The sequence below is a fragment of the Lichenostomus cassidix genome, chromosome 5 (genome assembly GCF_008360975.1).
Source record: "Lichenostomus cassidix isolate B80296 chromosome 5, HeHo_3.0, whole genome shotgun sequence".
Classification (NCBI taxonomy): Eukaryota; Metazoa; Chordata; class Aves; order Passeriformes; family Meliphagidae; genus Lichenostomus; species Lichenostomus cassidix.
This window is the reverse complement of record NC_139486.1, coordinates 35115771-35137295: the sequence shown is the minus strand read 5'-3', so window position 1 is coordinate 35137295 and position 21525 is coordinate 35115771. Positions and strand designations below refer to the sequence as shown.

The window sequence follows — 21525 nt, the reverse complement described above, 5'->3', positions numbered from 1 at the left end:
ATGTTTTATTCCAATACTCTGTAATGTTTCCAAATCCCCACTAAGAGTGCTTCTGGATCTGCTTACTTTGGTCTCTGCATTTAGGATTTCACTGTTCTCAGAAATGCTGTACTGCCTGTTTGAGCTGCCTGCCTGCTTTAACCTGTCCTGGAGCCTCTCTGTTACCCGGCAGTGCTGCCATCTAGCAGGGCCAGGGAGGACTGGATGCTCCAGCTGCTCCAGGACTGTGAGGCTTTTCTTGATTTATAGTTGGAAAAGAAATGCTTCAGGTTGGTAAATGACACATAAGGGTCTTGGCCTAAAAGTGAATTGCTCTGGAAAATCTGAGCAGTATATTTTTTGCCACTCTCAAGTATTCAAGGGACATGATAATTTACACCCGGCTTTAGCTGGTGCATTTTCTTCATACTCAACCAAGTTGCTTTTGCTACTAAGGAAAAAGAAATGAATAATTATACCATAATATAGACTAACATCCCTGCTAAACTAAAAAGCATAAAATTCTTTTTTAGCCTACAAATGAAATTACACTGGGCTGAAGGCACAGGAATGTAAGAAAGAGCCTTAGCAAGAGGGATAACTGTAAGCAATGAGAGCTCATTTTGAGTAATACACAGAAATCCTTTGTTTAGCCCTGTAGATACATAGTTGGAAACACAATGTAAATCTTTCATGGAAAACCACATTGATAAAAGTAACACATAAATTGAGCTATGGCTCTTCTGTAAATTGATGAGACAACTGGTTTGCTTCACATCTTCAGACATAAATGTGAGAGCACAGCTGCCTGGGGTCCATGGCAGATGCAGTGCAGAGGGCTAGAGGCAAAGGGTTATTGAGTGCTGTGTAGTTAAGGGGTCAGCCTGGTACTGCAGGAGGATTTAGTCCTAAATATAGCAAGGGCTATCCTGGGAGACAAGAGTGGGCTGCTGGGAGTCTAACTCCATATGAGCAGCTTTAGGTTTTGAGAACAATGATCGTGGCTAAGAGGCTGATTCTCTCAATGTGGGCCAAATCCTGGCTACTGGCAAAAAGCCCAAGTGAAAAGGTTTTGCCTGGGAGGAGTGGACAACCTCCTGTAGCATTCAGGAGACTGGCATTTCTTTTACAGACAATACAATATGTAGGAGTTGCAGCAATGAAGATGAGGTTTTTCCCTCCTGTGCATGCTGTGATATTGCTATGAGTTGTAACTACTTAACCTTTTGGTCAACACCCTGACACCTGCAGGCTGTCAGCATCTTCCTCTTTGTTTTCTCTGTGAAAAATCCTGCCAAAAAGCTGAACTGTGCAACAGAGAGAAACACGCACAAGCCCTCACACAGCATAAGGAAATTCTATTTTGGTGGGGTAGTCTGAAATCCATAGGAGATGGTGATAGTGCAGGATACAGCCCTACAGAAACAAGCAGAACACAGCTTCTGAGTAAAGGTGGCTATGCTGAGATAGGGAACACCAACCCTGCTTGGATGCCTACCTAGAGAACACGTACTGGATAGATAAACATTTTTCCATGCCTCATCACCATCTTGACTGTAAGATATCTGCTGCTATGTCATCTTAGACTGCCTTTAAGTGATTGAGCTGAAAATTTCAGAGTCCAAATGTGTATTGAAATAATTTAACTGTTTGCTAGCAAACCCCATCCTGATAGCCCACATTCATACCTGCTGGGGGCTGAAAAGAGATGTGAAATGCATTGCTGATACATCTTCCCAGGGATTTTTTTCCTCTATTTTTAATAAAAAGTGTGAACACTTAAAGTGGTAACAACCCCTTAAAAATTAAAGACCACAGTGTTCCTGCATCACATGGGTTTAGCAGGAAGGGACCATACCCACAAAGACCATAAGAAGTGGACTCTTGGAATTCTGGCTTCTTGATCAGATGAAAGGATGCACTTGCAAGCACTTTCACTCCCTATTTGGGAGAAAAGAAACATAGCAGCAGCTTCCTAACCTTCACATGAAGGGGAAATTCTCTTACTCTGGATCTGACATGCAGTAGTTTCTTGCTTTCAAGAAGAACGGTGCACACCACCTGACACAAGAGTCCCTGAGTCTGAGTGCCGAATTCAATTTCTGAGCAAGCTAAAGACCTTCCCATGTAATCCATCTAAAGGTATTTTCTGGAGGTAGCAAATGTCTGGCACTGAGGCACTGTTAATGCTCATGCATGTAGTTTCAGACAGCTTGGCAGGATCAGCACCCTGAATAACAGGCAGGCTATTGTCCTGTGGGAATATGCTGACTATTCTTGTTACCCCATTCCTATGATCTTTCATTTGGAGAGATCTGTTGCTTTCTGTCACTGTGTCTGCAAGGAGAGAGCTCACTCGTGACTTCTCCTTGGCCCTTTTTGTCCTCCCGTGTGACAGAAGGACATTAGCTTAGACAGTAGTTTGATCCCTGATGCCTTCAGAGACAGAAAAGCAACAGCATGACAAATGCTGGATGGTAGATGTTTTTCATGTAACCCGATTGCTAAACCACAAATTAGAATGGAAGGTAAAAGATAAAACAAGTACTTTCTGATGTGTGGTGCACATGTACATTTTGAAAAAAAATCTCCCAACAAACCAAAAAAGAAATATAATAACAGAAAGTATCTGCTCCTGTGTAAATCTCTGCTTCAAGTATTTTTCCTGCTTTGCACAGCATCAGGCACACCAGCGTAAGCCTCCACCATCAATTTCCTGTTTTTGCTCCAGACACCTAATTACTCTTCTGACTATATTTGTGGGCCTCTTGATTTTAGATTCTGTTTGGTTGTTGGTTGTTTTGTGAAATCCACAAGGGCAGGAGTTTGCACTTTTGCTTCTAGGTGTAACAAATACACAACAGTGAGACTCAGTGTGTTTTCTACAGTCACCATAACCCAAATACAAGGAAGACAACCAGAGTGCAGAGTAAGGTAGATTTTCTCCTCCAGTCCCACAGAATCAGAGCCAAAGGAGGAGAGGGTAATAAAGGTCAGTTGTGCAGTCCCTAACCTCCACAGGAAGGTGCAGGCCGTTAAAAGCCTCCAGGAGCCCTGGGCACACCATTAATGTATAATTGCTGATGCAGTACTGCAGTGCTTTCAATTCCCCGTAGTGCAGGCTCAAGTTCTCTGAGCAACACTGGCTCAGGTGGACTTGATCCTCTCTTAGAGGCAGAGCACCTTGGTCTGCCCCATGTCCCCTTGCTGGCTGCCTGCAATGCCAACCAAGCTGCTTTGCTGTTACCCTGATTCTCCGTCCTTAGCCATCGTCATTTACAGGCATGCATGTAATTGGGGTGACCGGGCAAAACTTTAAGAAAACAGGAATAATGTTTCTTAAGGTTCTTACATGAAAGATGATACAGACACACAATGAATGATTATTTTCACATTTTCCTCCCATACTGTGATTTTGATCTAGACCTACAAAAGGAGTTTTGTATGCCCACTGAATAGACACCAGGCCTTTCACATCCTATGCATACTTGAAAACACAAGGTCAGGAAAAGCCACCTGTCATTTTCCCTTCTTGGTAAAAAATGACATTTCACTTCCAAGAGATCCTTGCTTAAACTTGGAGTTTGGTTTTGAATTCAACAGGATCCTGTCAAGTTCTATCAAGACCTTGAGCTTCCTGATACAACCAGAATGCAAACTGACGACTGGCCACTGATGAATCCTGCAAGGACTTGTGTGTCTATCACAGTCCAGAACAAACTGAACCAACACCTGGGGTAGCTGAGAGCATGAATTGGGCTCAAATCTCAAGACTAGATTTAAGGAAGAAATTTTCTACTAGGAAGATAGTGAAACCCTGGCCCAGGTTGCCTAGCAAGGTGGTGGATGCCCCTTCCCTGGAAACATTCAAGGTCAGGTTGGACAGTGCTCTGGGAAACCTGATCTAGTTGAAGATGTACCTTGCTCATTGCAGGGGGGCTGGACTGGATGAACTTTAAAGGTGGCTTCCATCCTAAATTATTCCCTGATTCAGATCAGGGACAGGTACATTTCTGGTTTGAGCTGCCCGGAGTTTGGCATTACGGTCTAAATCTGCCCTTGAATTAGCTAGGGATCTGCAAAGAACAGTTAAAATCCCTAACTGATCCTGGATTACAACTGAATTTCCCTGAATCATCTTCATAGCAACAACAGCTGGTTAGTTCAGGTAAAGGAATGTCAATCTAAAACTATATTTTGTTTATTAAAGAATAAAACTAAACTAAGAAAACAGGAAAGGAATTCCAAAGACAACTGTGTGGCTTACCTTACTATAGCACACCTGGCTCTGAAGCCTACTACTAAATGTAGACTAAATGTGCCTAAAAACGTTACTAGGAGGAAACACAATGCATCCTCCCAACACCAAGGGACTGAGGAAGGGATTAAAGACTTTCTGAAGGCAGAAAGACATTTCAGGGGAGGCAAGGAGATGCTTGACAGGGGTAGGGGGAGAACGGTTAAAAAACTAATAACGTGTTGTATAGATAAGCCATAATTGTCACACTCACAGCTCTGTGCTCCCATGTAAAGACGAATTACTTTGGCTGTCAGCAGCTTCATTAGCCAAAAGAGGCCATTCAGATGGACCCAAACCTATTTACTTTGCAGAGCTGGCGGTGCCTGCTTCATATTGCAGGGCCCCACATTGGTTGTTCAATGATGCTGATAACTCCTGTGGGAGCTTACATCCTGCTAAGTACTTCACTGTTTAATTGAACTGACCTTTCCTGACGATGCCCCTTGTATTAAAAGCTGCTTTACTCCCCAGTGAAAATGGTTTGATAATCATAATATTTTACTCAGAGGACAGTTGTTTAAGAGCAGAAAATAATCAGTTAAATTGGTAGGCTCCCCTCTGGAGGGGCCCAGCACTAAAACGACAGAAGGTGCTGCAGACCAGATAGCTGGCAGAGCTGGCGATGAGGACAGAGCTAGGAGCAGCGCTGGGCTGCTCGAGGATGGGGATGCCAACAAACTGGACAGCTGGGGAGGGCAGTGCAGGCTGAGCCAGCACAGCACACTCTGCTCAGAGCTGAAATGTGCTGGCACAGCTTGAGTCGGGCATTGGGTGGGTGATGGCACCTGAGGGAGCCACAGTAAGAGGGGCAGCTCTGTGCAAGCCCAGCAGTGCAGGACTGCAGAGTGCAGCAGCACTGAGGAACACAGCACAGCAAGTATCTTAAGACGAGATGGGGGAATGGCAAAACATTTGCTTCAGTGGTACAGGAATCCATCTCAGAGAGGGGTCTGTCTGAAATAATAAAAGCACACCTAATTCAGGTTTGGATTAGGAGCCCTTTAGGACTGAAATTTGGAGCTTAGATTTTCTTAAACAGAGGAACCATTTGCTTCCAGACCATGACTGTCCCAGGCACAAAGAGGTTTGAAGTGAGAGGAATGTTTGCCAAGAGCCCCCTTTTCTCTCTGTTTTCATCTAAGCTAGTTGCCTTACCAGATGGTTGAGCAGCATCTGGGAGAGCTCTTTGGGGCTGGAAGCCAAGGTTGTGCAAAGAAGCACATCAGTGTAGACTGTTAAGCACCCGATAACAAATGATGCTTTGCTTCCTACTTCCTGTCATAAAGCATTTGCTGGCCTGAATGTGCTCTGCTATACCTTGCTTTTCCCAAATACAGCAATGTTTCCATTTCCAGTGCTTTTTATACAGAATTGGCATTTTGTGGATCTTTTAAGTCATGACTAGAGTGCCACATCACCTTCTCCTATTCTTCCACTGCAGGAGTATCAAATTAATTTTCTCAGTTCTGCCAACACTTTTCCTTCCTCTTAGTGTCTCAGAGGTGCAGGCATTCAAAGAATGTGCTGTTGAGTAAACTAAATCTTTTCTTGTTCTTTACTTACAAGGACATTTCAGTTGTTTTCCTCTTTGTGCTAAAGCTACAGGACAGGACAACACTCATATTTTCCCTCCAACATAGGGTGTGTTGACTGGTTGTGTCTGGTTGAGTTCCTAGAAATGTGGGATGTGTGGGAGTTCCCATGGGCTCCTGGTGCCAGGGTGCTGAGATAAGGCAGCTGCTGCAGATTCATGGACATGAACCTCTGTGGTAGCAGGGCTGACCTGCAAGGGACACCAGGGCAGTACCTGGGAGATTTAGAGCACCCTGGGGTGATCTACATTGGCTCCCATGAAGTGGATGTGCAAACAAAAATGTCCCTTCCCCACGATGAGCCAGTAAAAGCCAACATTGCTCCAGCTCTGCCAGGGCACTACACCCTTCAGCAGTGTCCTGCTTCTTCCTGCTTCTTCAGCTATCCACTCAAGCAGTCACAAACAGCTTGCCTGGCCTCTGGAGAGCTACCAGAAGCCCACTGCACAAGAAGGTAACTGAGTTCACCTTCCACATTGTGCTATTCTCTCTTGGCCCAGATTAAATCCCCAAGACAACCATAGCTGGCGCTGAAGTTCTACCTTTGCCTCATATTTGTGTGTCTGTGAACCACACAGATGAATTGAGGACATGTGTCAGCATAAAAATCCTCTGAAATAAAATTAACCAAAGGAGCTAAAATTCCAGTCTAACTTCCAGGGCTTCAGCTTGATTTTATGAACTCCCCTTTGAATGGCAATTACATTGCGAACTGATCAGTTCAAGGCTAAATCCTCTGTGTCTTCTTCTAATTAAATACTCATCATCTAAACATTCATCTTATTCTTAGTACTTCTACTTATCAATTTAATAAATTCCCCCAGTATTCACCTATTTTCTTTAGCCTGCATTTTGCCATCATAATTTTCTTCAGGTGATGCAAGAAGTTCTTTTTCACTATAACTGCCTAGCAAAGAATACACCTGAGCCAGAATGTCCTCATACTCCTGTAATTCTCAGCTTTAAAAAAGGCATTTAAGTTGCTTGATATTCACAGGGGACTGCCTTGAAACTTTGCGTATATTCCTTCTATGCTGGCCCTAAGGAGCAAGATTGCATTCAGGAAAATACAGTATTTGATGCTGGTTTGAAAAATTCATTGCCTAACCTTGTATGAGTGGTCCACAACATTTCCCCCGAGACGACAATATTTTGTAGAATTGCCTTTGAATGCCAATTAAAAAAAACCCCAAAACCCAGAAATTCTTTTCATTTGCTGTTGGTTTTACAACATCTTTTGATAAAAGAGATTATGAGGAGGACATCTTTTAATTGTGTCCCTAGTAATATTTGCCAAATGATCCCTTCTTCCTTTTACTTTTTTAATAATTACAAAATTATATTTTCACTTTCCAGAAGGTTATGCAGCTTTATCCTTGCTTGTAAATGTTTTTCTCAAATTATCTACTTTCCTCAAGGCATTTTCTGTGCACAATTTATCTGCAAAACTTCCGTGATAAATCTGGAGCCTTAGGAGGGAAGGATTAAGCTCACTGCATTGCCTACTGTCCTATCATTATTCTAAGGTATTGTCTGGTGGACAAATTCCTAGCTGTGTTGGAGGGAGCTGGTGCATTTGGAGTTTGGCAGGGGGATATAATTAGCTATAAATATATAAATTATAGAAAAAGTGTATTAGCCAGGATTTTGATGTGACATCGGCCGTTCTGTAAATATGCCAGACTTTGGTGACAGGTAGTACAGAGAGACAAAGTGAACTGTATAGCACTCTTTCATCTGTGCTTTCTCTGAGACATGGCTCCAGCTTGCAGTGCCTTGCAGACTTGTAGATTTTGGAACATTTGTTCCCAGAGGAGCATTAGCTTGTTGTAACAGATAGATTCAACAAAAATATAATTTACCCAGCTTGAACAGATATCCTCAAAGTCACTTCAAACTGTGCATCTCCTTTTTCTTACAAGTGAGCAGGGACAATATGATAGTGAAATATCACATTAAAACTGAGAGTTTCATTAGCAGTAGTTCCATAAAACCAAAAACTAACCTGTGCATCTTCATATGTATATCTCCCTGGGTCTTTGACATTTTGGCTTGTTTTCTCATAGCTGTGGGAATCCAGGTTGATAGCACTTTGGGCCCCAGGAGCTAGAAACTCTTGCCAGATTTCTTCCACTCTGGTGGTCACGTCCTGTAAAGGTTGTTTCTTGAGATCCTGGACAGCCAACCAAAACCTGTACTAGGCAAAAATTAAAAGGGCAGAAAAAATATAGAGATCTAGGTAAGATTTTGTGAATATGCCTGGACAGAGTCCCAAAACAGACACAGAACCTAAGCCTGCATTTATCAGAATCCACAAAAGACTCTCCATGTAAGCATGATTTCAAGGGGAAGGGGTGATGTACTTTACTCCAACCCCTTACATGATGGCTAAGATCAGAACATTGGCTTTAAGAAATGATACATTCTTATTCAAACTGCCCCTGCAGGAGGGTCAGGTTAGGTATGCAAACAGGAAACCTCCAGAGCTATGCAGCTGGAGGAGGGGAGAAGGCTCGGCCTCCCACAGCCTTGCTGCAATGTGCTGGTCATTCCTGCTGGCAGGATCAAGGGGATGCAAAATGAAGAGCAAACTTAATATTCATATAATTTCCAGTGTGAAGTTGTAGCAATGCCACTTAGAGATTTTTTTCCTCACTTGTAAACTGACCAGCATTCAGATGGATGCCATGAGAAAAGATGACTCGCCATGTCACACTCCAGTTTTACAGGGATATTGTCTTGACTAGGCCATGCTTACAGACATGTTTATGAACATAAAAGTTCATAAACACTGAGAAGATAATCTCTTCAATGGCTAAGGGCATAATCCATATTTTGATCTCTGAAACCAAAGACCACAGAATATTTTTGCAAGCGTGACATGCATGTCTTTTGTCTTTTTCCCTAGGAAAAAGAAAAGACATTTCCTTGGTGGTGCTAGTTTTATTTATTATTGAAGGAGGTATGGTCTTTCAGGTGATTAATTCTGAAGTTGCATGGTGCCCAGTAGCCTTTTGTCTTAGTGAACTCTATCTTCTAGCACGAAGGTATCCCTGAGGCTTACCTGCCCTGAAACCTGGCTGAACAACTACAATAGTGCTCCTCAGCTCAGGGGGTGCTGAGGCCTACAGGGCAAATAGGTACAAAAGAGACCTTTGCAACCACCTGCAATAACCAGCTCTTTCCTACCCTCTGGCAAAGGTGCCCATGGTCCAGGGCTGACAAGGAGGGCAGGGTTTGCCTTGGCAGTCCCTGCCCTGCACTGCTGTTATGCACTCCCTCTGCTTGGCAGACTGCATGGAGGGGACAAGGTTTGTCTGGGTCACTGCTTGTTCAGGGCATGCACAAGAGCTGCACAACTTGGAAAATCCTGTGTATTCCTTACAGACCAGCTGAATTTTAACTGAAGTCTTGATTTTTCACCCCAAATGATTCAGGGGTGCTAGTGTGCTGCCACTAAGGCAAATGTTCCTTCATGATGGAAGGAGGAAGATACAGTCTGTCCCAAACAAAAGTCCTGATGGCAGTGAGGATGGGTGGAGGAGCCAGCAGCCTGGTGACTCCTGTGTTGTTCCTGACCCTCACTTCCTTAATGGCTGCAGGCAGTACCTAAACACCCTGCAAACAGTGGTGTTATTGCAATCAAATGAGGCTGCTACCCCATGAAGCCTGGTACCTTATCTGCAACAGAAGTACACAGTCACTCTGGGAGAAAACTGACATCCACACTACAAGCGAGGTCTGGCTAAATCCTCCTTGCCTGTATGTTGCTTCTCCCCGGCCATTATGGGGCCTAATACCACAGCCCTGACTCACCCAAACCACTTGACTGTATTCCTTCATATAGTTTTCCCATTTCCTTGGCAGGCTGTCAGTACAGCAGACTGGGGTACACTCAAACACTACAGCAGTACCTGTGGAGTCACATACTTGTGATTCTAAAACAGTGACATTTGATTTTACAAACTGAAATACAGTATTTGGGGTTGGTAGAGTGGTGTGCATGGCTGGTCCTTTTCCATCTTTGAGAGTTTAAGTGCACCTTATGTCCTGCCTTGTTATTTGAACTGTGACACTCCAATTATCACACGCATGCAGAAAGTAAAGGGGAGCACTCCCAGCAAAATAATCTGATGCCATATGTGGCTTCCGTTATTTGAAAATACTTTATCATTCAATTTCAGATGCAATGGGAACATGTGAATGCAGAAAAGGCATAGAGAGAAAAGATGCTTATCATTCCAGAGTAGCTGGGACACTTCAGACAAACACTTGGCTAGAGAGAACGTTTTCTTCTGGCTTATCTTCTGCCCCTGGAGCCGGGGAGGCGGGCTGGGAAGGCACACTTGTGAAAGAACTGGGAACGCTGTGAAGTGACAGCTTGCCAGAACAGGAGCACCATCCATTTTAATAACCATTTGGCTCAATCTGAAAACCAACCAACCAGACCAACCTGACAGTAACAAGAACAAGCTCTTTTTACTGCAAGCAATTGTGAATTCATGCCCAAGGCTGGATGTCCTCTTTAAGGCAAAGGGGAGTTTTGTCTTGGTAAAAATTTCAAAGCTATTCACTATAGCTGGCATCTGAGAATCAAGTAACATCAAAGAGAGGTACCCAGCCCCAGAGCTTCAACTCCAAGGCAAATTCTCTGTCTGCCACAAGGAATCATCCTGAAGCCAATGCATAAACAGGGCTTCCTATGGGATTTATAGCATTTACTAGGGAGAAGCAGGTATTTCTGCTTAGGAAAGGAGTAGACACACAATGACTCTGCTGGAATTTCTGCTCAATTATAAAGTGCAAATGCACTCCCTGAATCACTCCTGCAATTTCTGAAGCACGAGCCCAGCCCCAAGTACACAAGGAGTCAGGTGAAGACCCTGCATTGCCTCCTCCCTTTCTGTAGGAGACAGATTTCCAGTGGACAGAGACACTTGCACAGGACAGGAGACAGTGGAGATGTCCTTGTGCGTCCTCTTCACAGATGCCCTTTAAGCAGAGGAGGACTGGCACAGGGACTGTCTGCACAGAGGGAACAGCTGCATTGATTACAGGTTCTTTGTCCTTTATAAAACAGCATGTAAGGTCTGGAGAAGGCTGATAATATGGTGTCCTAAAGTGTTGTCAGTGGTATAAACCATTCTGGCCTCATCCAGCTTTTAATTAAACTGCTGTCACTTGGAGAAGATATCCCATAATGGCATTTATCCTCCACAGCTCCCCCAAGGCACAGAGAGCTCCTGGACCTCAGCATGTGTGCTCTGCCTCCCGGCAGGGCACTGCAGAGGTACTTGGTCACTGATATTTGCAGATATCTCCCAGTGAAAAGGCTGCTAGGGAAAGGCAAGGTGGGTGGTTGCTTCTGATGTACATTGTAAAACAAAAATTAATTTTAAAACCTGATCAGGAGGCAACATATGGATGACTCCAGAAACTGAGACACAGCAGTCAAGGTAAGAGCGGTGTTGTATCCACATCTTGGGGGAGGACAGGATAGCCCTGACTTGACAGTGAAATCATCAAGTGACTTGAATCTCACTGAGGTTGGAATCCAAGCACACTTCCCTCCTTGCCTCAGCAGCTCCATGCCAGTATCCCATGAACCTCCTATCTCACATCTCTAACCATTCACAAATCTTTCATTCACCAAGAAATACCTTACAACATCTCAGCTGGGAGAGGAAATGAACAAAAGCAATAGTTAAAAATCAACACGTAGTTCTGACTCGGGCAATATTCATATCTTTGTGTTGTTTAATGGTCAGATCCTCGGCATGGTGAGCTTGGCGTGGCCAAGACCAACAGAAATCTGTCCTTGGTGAGCAAGCTGGGGCAGAGAGATGCTGCGCGGCTGTGCGCTGCGGCACTGGGTCCTGCCAAAGAGACCGCAGTGTCGGTGCCGCCGGGGCCAAGCGTCCCGCGGGCTGCCCCTCACCGCCCTTCCTCCCCTCCACTCCCACGCGGTGCAACTCGGCGTCCACGGCGCAAGTCCCTCCTTCCGCTGCCTTTCAGTTTTGCGGGGCCGGAAAGCCCTTTAGCCGCTGTGGCAGGGCAGCGCCCACCTCCCGGAGCGCTCCGGCCGGGCCCCGCTGAGGGCGATCACCGCGCCCGGGCCCCGCTGAAGGCGAGCACCGCGCTCTGCCGCGCCCCGCTGAGGGCGAGCACCGCGCTCTGCCGCGCCCCGCTGAGGGCGAGCACCGCGCTCTGCAGCGCCCCGCTGAGGGCGAGCACCGCGCCCTGCCGCGCCCCGCTGAGGGCGAGCACCGCGCTCTGCCGCGCCCCGCTGAGGGCGAGCACCGCGCCCGGGCCCCGCTGAAGGCGAGCACCGCGCTCTGCCGCGCCCCGCTGAGGGCGAGCACCGCGCTCTGCAGCGCGCTCGGCCCCTGAGCGCGGGGCGGCGGCGCCGCCTGCCGGGCACGGCAGGACTCGCCCGCACACCGACCCGGCCCTGCCCCGCGGAGCCGCGCCGGGCGCTGGCAGCGCCTCGGAACCGCTCGGGAAACCTCTTTAGTTAGGGAACACCGGGGCTCTGTGTGTTTACTGAGTATACGAGCTCTCCCCACTGCCTGAATTTCTTTCCTGATGAAAACTGGGGGGGGGGGGGGCGGAGTGGAAATTGGCAACAAGTTTCATCCATTAGGGATCAAGTAGGATATTAACAATTTCTGCAGGTAAAATTCCTTTGCGGCTAACTCCATGTTCGACATATGCTCACAATCAATAAGGCCCAGTGCGCCTGCATCTGTGCATTGCCACTCCACAGTGCATTCCCACAAAGTGTCACGTGTTTCCCACTGAGGTCTATAAACAGGTGCGCAGCCTCCTTTCCCTTCGGTGAAATTCACATGTCCCATATTCCCACTTTGCTGTTTCTCTTTCCAGCTGACACTCTTTGAAGCTGGGGGGAAAAAGAACATTCAATCCACCAGCTAGATGAACATCTCAGCAATCTCAAGATGTCTCAGAAGATTCCCAGATCATAAAAAATTTATAATAACACCCTGATGCCCTTTCTAATAGATTCTTTTTTGTTTTGTTTTAAATTTAAATTTGGCATTTTGTCTGCTATATTTTGGGCACTTCAAAAATCATCAGAGTCAAAACAAATTGCAGATGAAAAGATAGGAAGAGAGAGGAGAAAGAAAACAGAGCAAGGAAAAGAGTTAAAAACAGAGAGAAAAATACCCAACTGACTGTCTTTCCTGCTCCCACATAAATAATGGACAGCCAGTAAATAAGTAAGTAACAGGCCTCGGCCGAGCCCAGGAGACTGGTGGACATGATCCTGCAAGTTTATTAGAACACTGAAACACAGCTGGAAGGTGATCAGGGAGGTCATTGAGTCTAGTCTGCTTCTATCTCGGGTAGTGCCTCACCCAAGACCCCCACCGGGACCAATTTTTCTCAGCTAGGAAGATATGGAAATACTCCACCACAATCAGCCCGGTGATTTGGGACTCACACCGTTGGGTATAAGAGCAGAATTTGGTCCCTTTGCTATACTACTGAATTACATTAATTTCAAGGCATTCTCAAGCACACACTTCACAAAACCTTTTCTAGTACCACCATGAATTTCTAGGTTTTCCAGCAGTCACTTCCTCTGATCTGCCCTAAGTTCAACATGGGGGCCTACAGGGCTCTGGCCAGTGTTAATGAAGATCCTACTGATACTCCCAAGAGATAACACATCCCTACTGCAACAGTTCCCTGATACCTGGGTAGTTACTAGATGGAAAGTCCTGAAAATATTAACTTTGAATGTCATTTTCCTAGCAAGGTGCTGAATGCTGTGCCCTCAGACAGTTTCTTACACCTTCCTGGGGTTTGCTCACTTAACTGGAGTTGTCTACCATGCACACACTGGCATTTGAATCAGTCTCTCCAGGCTTATGGTAACAAGAGACAGGTGCTTTATGGTACAATTTAGGTGTTTTAGTTTTGTTTCCACTTAAAACCGAAGCAAATCCTCAGGTGATTCACTGACTCCTCTGCAGCTTCTCTTTCTCTAAAGCAAGACTGGTTATTTAAAGTTTTAAGCAGGCTTGCTAATGCTATCCAGTGTTAGATAATATTACCACATAAGCCAATACCACGGTAATGATACCATAAGAATGATAGCAAAGTTCCCATGCTAACAATGATACCAATGTCTTCCACAAAGGATGCAGGATTTAACCTCTCTATGCCAGCCCACTGATTTGCCACCTCCCTTCCAAACAAGTCATCTCAAAACCAAAGAGAATGTGCATCAGCAGGAGGAGCAGCTCTGACTGACCAAGGCAGGTACAAGTTTGCCTTCATGTAATCAAACTTGCTCCATTTGTTTGAGTAGGATGAATGTGGGGGACATACACTAGTCATAAAACCTGCTGGATTTCATTAGCACAACCCCAGATTTATTTCAGAGCACTCATTTGAGGAGTGTTTTAATAGTACATTAATTTTGTGCTTCATCACTACAATTTAATTGCAAATGAGTGTCACTGTACATAACTGCAGTAAGCATATGCAAGTTCGGTACCTGTTCAACAATAAAATTTCAAGCTCATTTATGTAATTAGTGACACTCCCTTGTTTTCTTACAGGTTAATTTTCAGGTTTTTAAAAATAAAGTGCATTGAATTTTCAGTGTTTTGCTCCTGGCATACTTTCTGTACTTCTCCTTGGACAGGGGAACCTGATAAATAAGATGGTGAGTTCGAATGTCATTAAAAATCACTTTCTGGGGAATTTGCCTTTCAGATCTTGAAAGCTAGCAGACTGCACTACAGTGACAATTGTTCACATGCTTTGGTAATGTATTTGATTTTCTAAGTGGAAAAGAATGAAAAAACCAGAAACCCAAATAGGCTGTGCAATCAGGTTCTTAGCTGGTGTAAAAAGAGGACATCAAACTTGCTCAGACCAGCAAATGCTAAAACCTGACTGCATGCTCACTGACAGCAGATATCCTCAGCCCAAGAGCAGGCACAGTTCTGCTAGTGAATCTGCAAGCTTCTCTGGCCTTCCCTGCAAATGCTCACTCAGACTTCTGGAACAGACTGTCCCAAAAAACCCCATGAGAACCTGTCCCTGTAACCATCCATGTGCTGAGACACATCCACATCCATGTGCTGAGACACAACCACAGCACCACAACAAAGCCTGTGCAGTGTAATTCAGACTGTAAAAAAAGTGGGGTGTACTGGCTCGCAGCCTGATGTAGGATCACATGGGTGTCTACATAATTTTTCGTAATAAAAGTTTTGACTTCTTCACATCTTGAGAAGTCAGATACTCAGAATCCCCAAAAAGACATAAGCTCTTGGATAGTTAGCAATGCCAAAATTAAATGTAGTTGTTGCAAACCTGACTTAGTGAGTGCCAGTACTGCAACAGTTCTTAGTCACATCGTCACAATACTGTTTCCATCACACAAGCCCTGCCACAAAGACACATCTAAATCCTATATATTGTCAGGGAGCTCAGTAGCAATGTGCTCCATCTCATCACATCATACAAGTCTGCAAGCCTTTGCATAAGATACCTGACAACATTGGCTCTGCTAAACCCTGTTTCTGATGTTATTTACATAGGTCTAGCATAGGCATCTGTAGCAGTGCTTTGGGCCAAACTCTGCCATTCTCATCTTTATTCAAATGGGTGTTTTTAGCAGTTCAAAATACACCTAACGTTGCATTTCACCTATGCAAAAAGGTAGGATCGATCACATTCATATAGTTCAAATCAGAAAAGATTTCACCTGAGGTTTTCTGAGCTGAATTCTGATTCCAGGAAACGGAGGAACTGGTCTCGTCCTACTGGGTCCTTCAGCACCTCATCCATGGAGAAACCCCATCTTTTCACACGCTGCTGACTAGGTTCTTTGCTGTTTGGAGAGAGAAGGGAAAAACAGATGGAATGTGCATCTCTGCCTGCTGTCCGAGCAGCTGCTGCTCTTTCTGCTAAGCAAAGGGAGGAAGATTATTAGATGAGATGTTGGTTTTTTTCCTAAGATTTTGCAGAAATACAAGTTAGCAAATAATATAAAAAAGCTATAAAGATGAGGGTCATCGTTAAAGCAACAGTACTATCTGTGCACTGCATACATGACAAAATAAGAGAGACTGTGAATGATATTTTCAGGCAATTTCTGGTAGGTTTCATGTGAAGAACAGCATACCACACTCAAATGATTATTCATTATGCACTTCTTGCATATCTCCTCAAATGTACCTTAGAATTTCTTATGCATCAAGGTAGAATTTCCCCAGCAATGTTCCCTGGGTCACTAGTGAGCTCCAGAGCATTTCCTTGTGTCCCACACAGTACTGCCTGGTCACTTGGAACCGGCTTCAGATTTTCAGATCCACATTTGCATTAGAAAAGCAGTTCCACTAAGAAGCAGTACAGGCAAAGTATCTAAAATGATTACTGGTTTGTGTTTTTTTATTTTTCAGTGCCTCTGATTTTTGCATGCCTAAGTCTCAGAAGACTAAAAAGCATCTTCCTCCTACTCTCCATGATAATCAGACTTTTATTTTGTGTCTCAGCTGGGATACTGAGATGCAGAGGCACTGAAAATCACTAACAACCTTTCTCCTAAATTATTTCTTAATACAGCCCAGCTTACATAAGCTGTTGTTTGAATTGCCAGACATGTTGCAGAGATGTCTATGGGGAGAGGTGGTGCCTGGGAATCACAACAAGGATCCTATGAGACAGTCTGCATCAGAGCGTAATCTGGGTTCACAAAGTGTTTGAAAGCTTCTGGTGTGATGGCGTCATACTATGAGACAACCATTAAAACACAGCTCAGCTGCTCACATTTGTGACAGTCGAGCCATTGTTAACAGTACATATGTGTCTCGTCATGTCCACAGTGATTCCTAATCACAGAGCCTTGGGGGACACTGGCGATCTGTGCTGAAGACAAATAAGCCAAAGGGGTAAATAAAATGCCTGTTTTGATTTTCTCTTGGTGTAAAGGCTAAGCAGAATTGATAGGCATGTCCTCACTCGAGGAGCAGCACACTCGGGATGGCTCCTCCTTCACTCCCTCAGGAGCCAGCAGCGCTGCAGACAAGGGCACAGATCCAGCCTACCTGTTACATGAGCCAGCCTGGACATTGGACATGAAAGCCATGCTTGTGCAAAGCCATGCACGAGCTAAGCTCAGGGAATTTCCTGTGGAATCCAGAGATCTGTAGCTGCTCTTCTTGCAGCTACACAATGTTCTAGCACAAAAAAAAAAAGGCCGAAGTGCTGTCTAAAACGGAATGCTTTCCATGGCATTTCCTGAGTCCTGATTGCCATGAAGGATGAACTATAGTGGCACAGGGCTGCCCCTACTTAGCAGCCAGCCTTGCCACTAGGAGTGAGAGGCTCTTTGTTTTCCTGCGCAAGGGCTCTGCTCTCCTAACTGAGGAAACAGCTTTGCAGGCAACACAAGGCGATCTCGGGGATCATTTAATTATTCATGCAAGTTGCAACTAGATGCAGATGCTGTGAGTTCTTTTACAATGGAGAATAAAATGGAAATACAGAGCTGTTTGTTTTTCCATCTCCCCACACTACAGCTTTCTCTTTTTCATCAGCAGGAGAATCACCTTCCTTAACTCGGAAATCATAGCAGAAGCCAAGCATTTATTTTAAATTCCTATAAGGCTGTGACATCAGGTTAATTGTATTCTTCTGGGACACAGACATATTTTCTGAGATTTGCAGCTACCTCAACAGATACAGATATAATAGATGCCTGGATTACGTAGTGGGTGAGGGTTTCTGCAGAGCAGTATTTTGCAAGGGCTGTATTTGGGACTAGCCCTGCTAGGGAGGAGGGAGAAAATGAGAGAAATTAGGTAAAAAAGAAACTCCAAATATTAAAATTATGTAAAAAGGGGTAGAGGTTAGTAAAATAATGGATTTCTGTGACTACCAGAGAAACAGGTGAAAACAACTTTCACATCCCAAACTATCTGTTTTTTAAACAGTGTAAACAACTTGTCCTTTTCCTGGAACACTGATTTACTGTGAATCAATTTTCTTAGGCCAATAGCATCTCTAACTTTAAATTATTATTCAAGAATACACAGGATTAGAATTGGCATTCTCTTATCAAAGATTTGCTAAAGTGCACTCCAAGTTCAGATTTGGTGCCAAATGGCAGCAGCTAAACACTGGAGAAGCTGCTGAGCCCTTGCAGTTGTTGGCCACAGGATGTGATTGAGTAGTGAAGGTGATAGGTGATAGACTGAATGAAATGACCATGCCCCATGCATGGTAATTTCATTCAAATTTGCTGTGGGAGCTGCTAGGCAGGCAGGACAATTCTAGCCTCTCTATGAGGACTGTGGACAGCCGGTGAAAGCAAGAGACACAGACACAGGCCAGACTTCCCACGCACCAGTGTCACAGGGGCAAAACATGATCTCTGTTGCAGTGCTGTCCTTGGCTTTATTTTTGGAGAAACCCTCTGAGGTGCAAGGCATTGAATGCCCTACAGTCATTCCTCCCTGTTTTCATCTATTAGACACCATAACAGAGACAAGCCAGCTTGTTCACCAGAAGGTGAGGCCCAAACTCACTCTGTCAACCTGTTATAATTCTGAGCTGCCATGTCTCACACATTACACATGAGCTACATTCTTCTGGGTTCTATGCCAAACCCACTTCTGCACAGCAGGAATGGGCACTACTCTACAGCTCATCCCTTTTTGCCAGCAACACCTTTCATGGGATTCCAGGATGAGCAGGGCTGGAGCCCTGCAGGTGGGGAGGAGCAGGGAGCAGTTTCTCAAGGGTCAAATGAGGAGATGTGCTGGAACAAGTTTGTCTTAGCAATGTCCTATAGCTGTAGGCTCCTAGACCTGACTACTATGCATGTGCTTGACAGGTATGAGAACATCCATTACCTGACTTATAGACTACCATACATCAAGCCATATGGAAGTGAAAGGGCTGTATAATTCACAGACAACAGTGATAAACTCCAGCTATGTTCTTGAATCTTGTATTTACAGACATTCAGCTTCCTTTCCAAATGGGGTAGTGTGAAGAGCATACAAACAAAATGGCAAGACAACTCTCACATTAGAACTACCAATTTTTTTTACCTCATTTCAATGTCCCACAATGCTGCATCATCACTTATCCAGGGATTGGAAGGCTCAGCAGGAGTTATAAAGGGGTCATATTCCACATACTGCTCTGTGTAGGCTATTAAACTGACAGGTAAAAAAAAAAAAGGAAAAAGAAAGAAAAAGAAAAAGGGTTTGAATGCTCAGTCACATGTCAGAGAGGTACAGCTTTTCTTTTTATCCTTTTTTTTTCTTTTGGTGTGCTTCTCTTTATTTATAGGGATTAGTCAGTTTCTCAGCAACCACAGGAGACCCTTTTCCCGGGGATGATGCATACAAGGATTTCTCTGCAAACACCCACCCACCAGCTCACTGCAGTATTTTCCTCAACAGCAGCATTTTCCTCAAGCTTGTCTATGCTTAGATGCCCCCAAAAAGCCTGATGAGGCAACAACTGGATTGCTATGGCAGGACTTCCCCCAGAGAGCCATGGGATGAATAGGAAGTGTGTCATCCTGTTGCAGACTTTTGCACCCACATAAATTTATGTACTGTGAGAAATTCATCTAAATAGGGTCATGGGCTGTAGCTAAGAATATGCTTAAATCTTTGTAGGATCACAGTCCTGAGCATCAAAGCTTTGCCTATAGATAATTTTTAGTTATGTTGGTATAGTATTTAGATTAACGGCACTATTGTAAAATACTTCAACAGTAATAATTAACTTGGACTATAGTAAATTATATGCATGTTGGAAAAACACCTGGCCTTTATACTTGCTTGCTTCATGGTGAGTCAGTTAAGGCACATAGCCTCTAATTCTCACTAGGATGAGATTCAAAGAGCTTTCTGGGAAAAGGACTGTGCTTGCATAAATGATTCAGGAATTCCACTGGGGTTGGGGCTAGGGGCATATTTTTACAAAAGCAAGACAGCATACATGAAATAAATCAAAAGAAATTTCTCCTAGTCTATATTGGAAATACTCTAAGGCACTTTATTTTTTTGCCTAGGTCTGCCAAGTAATTAACTAAGTTAATTGTGTCTCACCATACTGAACAACTAATGTACTTGCACTGTGACTGTCCATGCTAAACTTTACCTCTGGTCCTCCACATCTCAAAAAGGCAGGAGAATGAAAAGACCCCGTGAAACAAAGGGTCATAAAAGGCAGAAAGTTTCCCTGAACTGCTCTATAGTAATTATTTCTTTTTGTTTGTCCTAGCTCTTATCATGAGGCATTAAAATCATACACTTTTGTAACCACAGCAGGTTCCCATTGCCCCTCAGGGCACTCAGGGCTGTCTCATCTCATTTCATTAATTACATTTCATGACTGCTGTGGGTCAAGGGTTGGAGGAGGGAGTAGCGTCCAATTTCACAGAGCAGCAGCAATCCCTTAGACATCAATGAAAGAGAGGGCTGGTTAAAAAAGAAAGGAAATCCAAAAAGGATCAGTCAGGAGATATCTGCTGTGAAACCTGAATTGCTCCTAATAAAAGAATAAGAAGGCATCAGAGGTGCTAGTACAAGTACTAGCAAAAAGGAAAGGGGGAAAAACTAAAATGAAACAAGGGGGAATTTCTAAGCACATTTTGCTGATTCAGGATAATGACAGCAGCAGAATCATTGCCTCATTGTCTAAAGGAGGCTACAGGCAGGGGACTCCTAAGGGAAAGCATTTCTGTCAAAATGCAAACCTGGCCTTTTGGGTGATAAACTGTATGTCCAGTAGAAGAGGTGGTGTGAACAGTTGACTGAAGGGTGCAGAGCTTGCCTTGAGAACCCAACTGTCTCTCAATCAATGAGGCCTGCTGAGCCTTCACGTGAACTTTGAGCAGCTGAAAGGATAGCACAGATATTCATCTAGGGAGCTGAGATTGCTTCTGGTAGGAAAATGCTCATTTTTCCCCAGCCATTTCAGTGATGCTGTGTCTAATGACATTGTACTAACACTGTACAATGCAGTCAGGGAAAACAATAGGTAGAATATATTGATGGTTTTGCTCAGCAGTTCTCAAATCTCAATGGCCAAAACTGACAGTATGCAGGTCCCAAGTGGGGAGAAAGGATGTGGAAGAAAAACTGTTCCCAAGGTGCATGGAGCAGCTGAGGAATGCCTGTTCCCACAGTTGGTTCTGATCTACTCCTGGAAGGGGAAGAGGGAGGAGGGGGAAGAACATCCTTAGTAGCAAGCATTTATCTCACAGAAGTTGGAGATATCCTTTGGAGAACCTTCCCATTTCTCTTCTGACAGACAAGGGCTATCCCAAGAATAGTGTGAATTAATGGAAAATAAATGCAATTTATCTATTACTATTGAAACAATTTATATCTTATTCCTATAACTTCTTCCCCCCAGTGCTTCCTGACTTACTCACTCTTTGTTACTTCTCTCATCCACCCTGAAATTGCCTTTGTGCTATACTGAAAAATTGGCAGGTGGTGCCACTGTCAGACTTGACTGTTGAAGGGAGCATGCCAAGAACTCATCTCCTCCCCGATCTGCCACACTGTCACTTAAACTGTCCCAAGAGCAGGGGCCAGCCTGAAAACTGACTTGATAATAACAGCATCTCTTTACACAGCA

At 44.3% G+C, this 21525-nt stretch overlaps 1 protein-coding gene across 8 annotated transcripts in view; it reads right to left on the bottom strand.

The window, feature by feature from the left end:
• Window positions 1–21525, bottom strand: part of RGS6 (regulator of G protein signaling 6) — a 261853-nt gene that overhangs the window by 33088 nt on the left and 207240 nt on the right. For all 8 annotated transcript variants that reach the window (XM_085062225.1, XM_085062222.1, XM_085062227.1 and 5 more), the window contains 3 exons: window positions 18972–19082; window positions 15620–15745; window positions 7877–8063 (listed from right to left, as the gene is read on the bottom strand). In XM_085062225.1, coding sequence (XP_084918351.1) covers window positions 7877–8063; window positions 15620–15745; window positions 18972–19082 — 424 coding nt within the window. The remainder of the gene's footprint in view (window positions 1–7876; window positions 8064–15619; window positions 15746–18971; window positions 19083–21525) is intronic.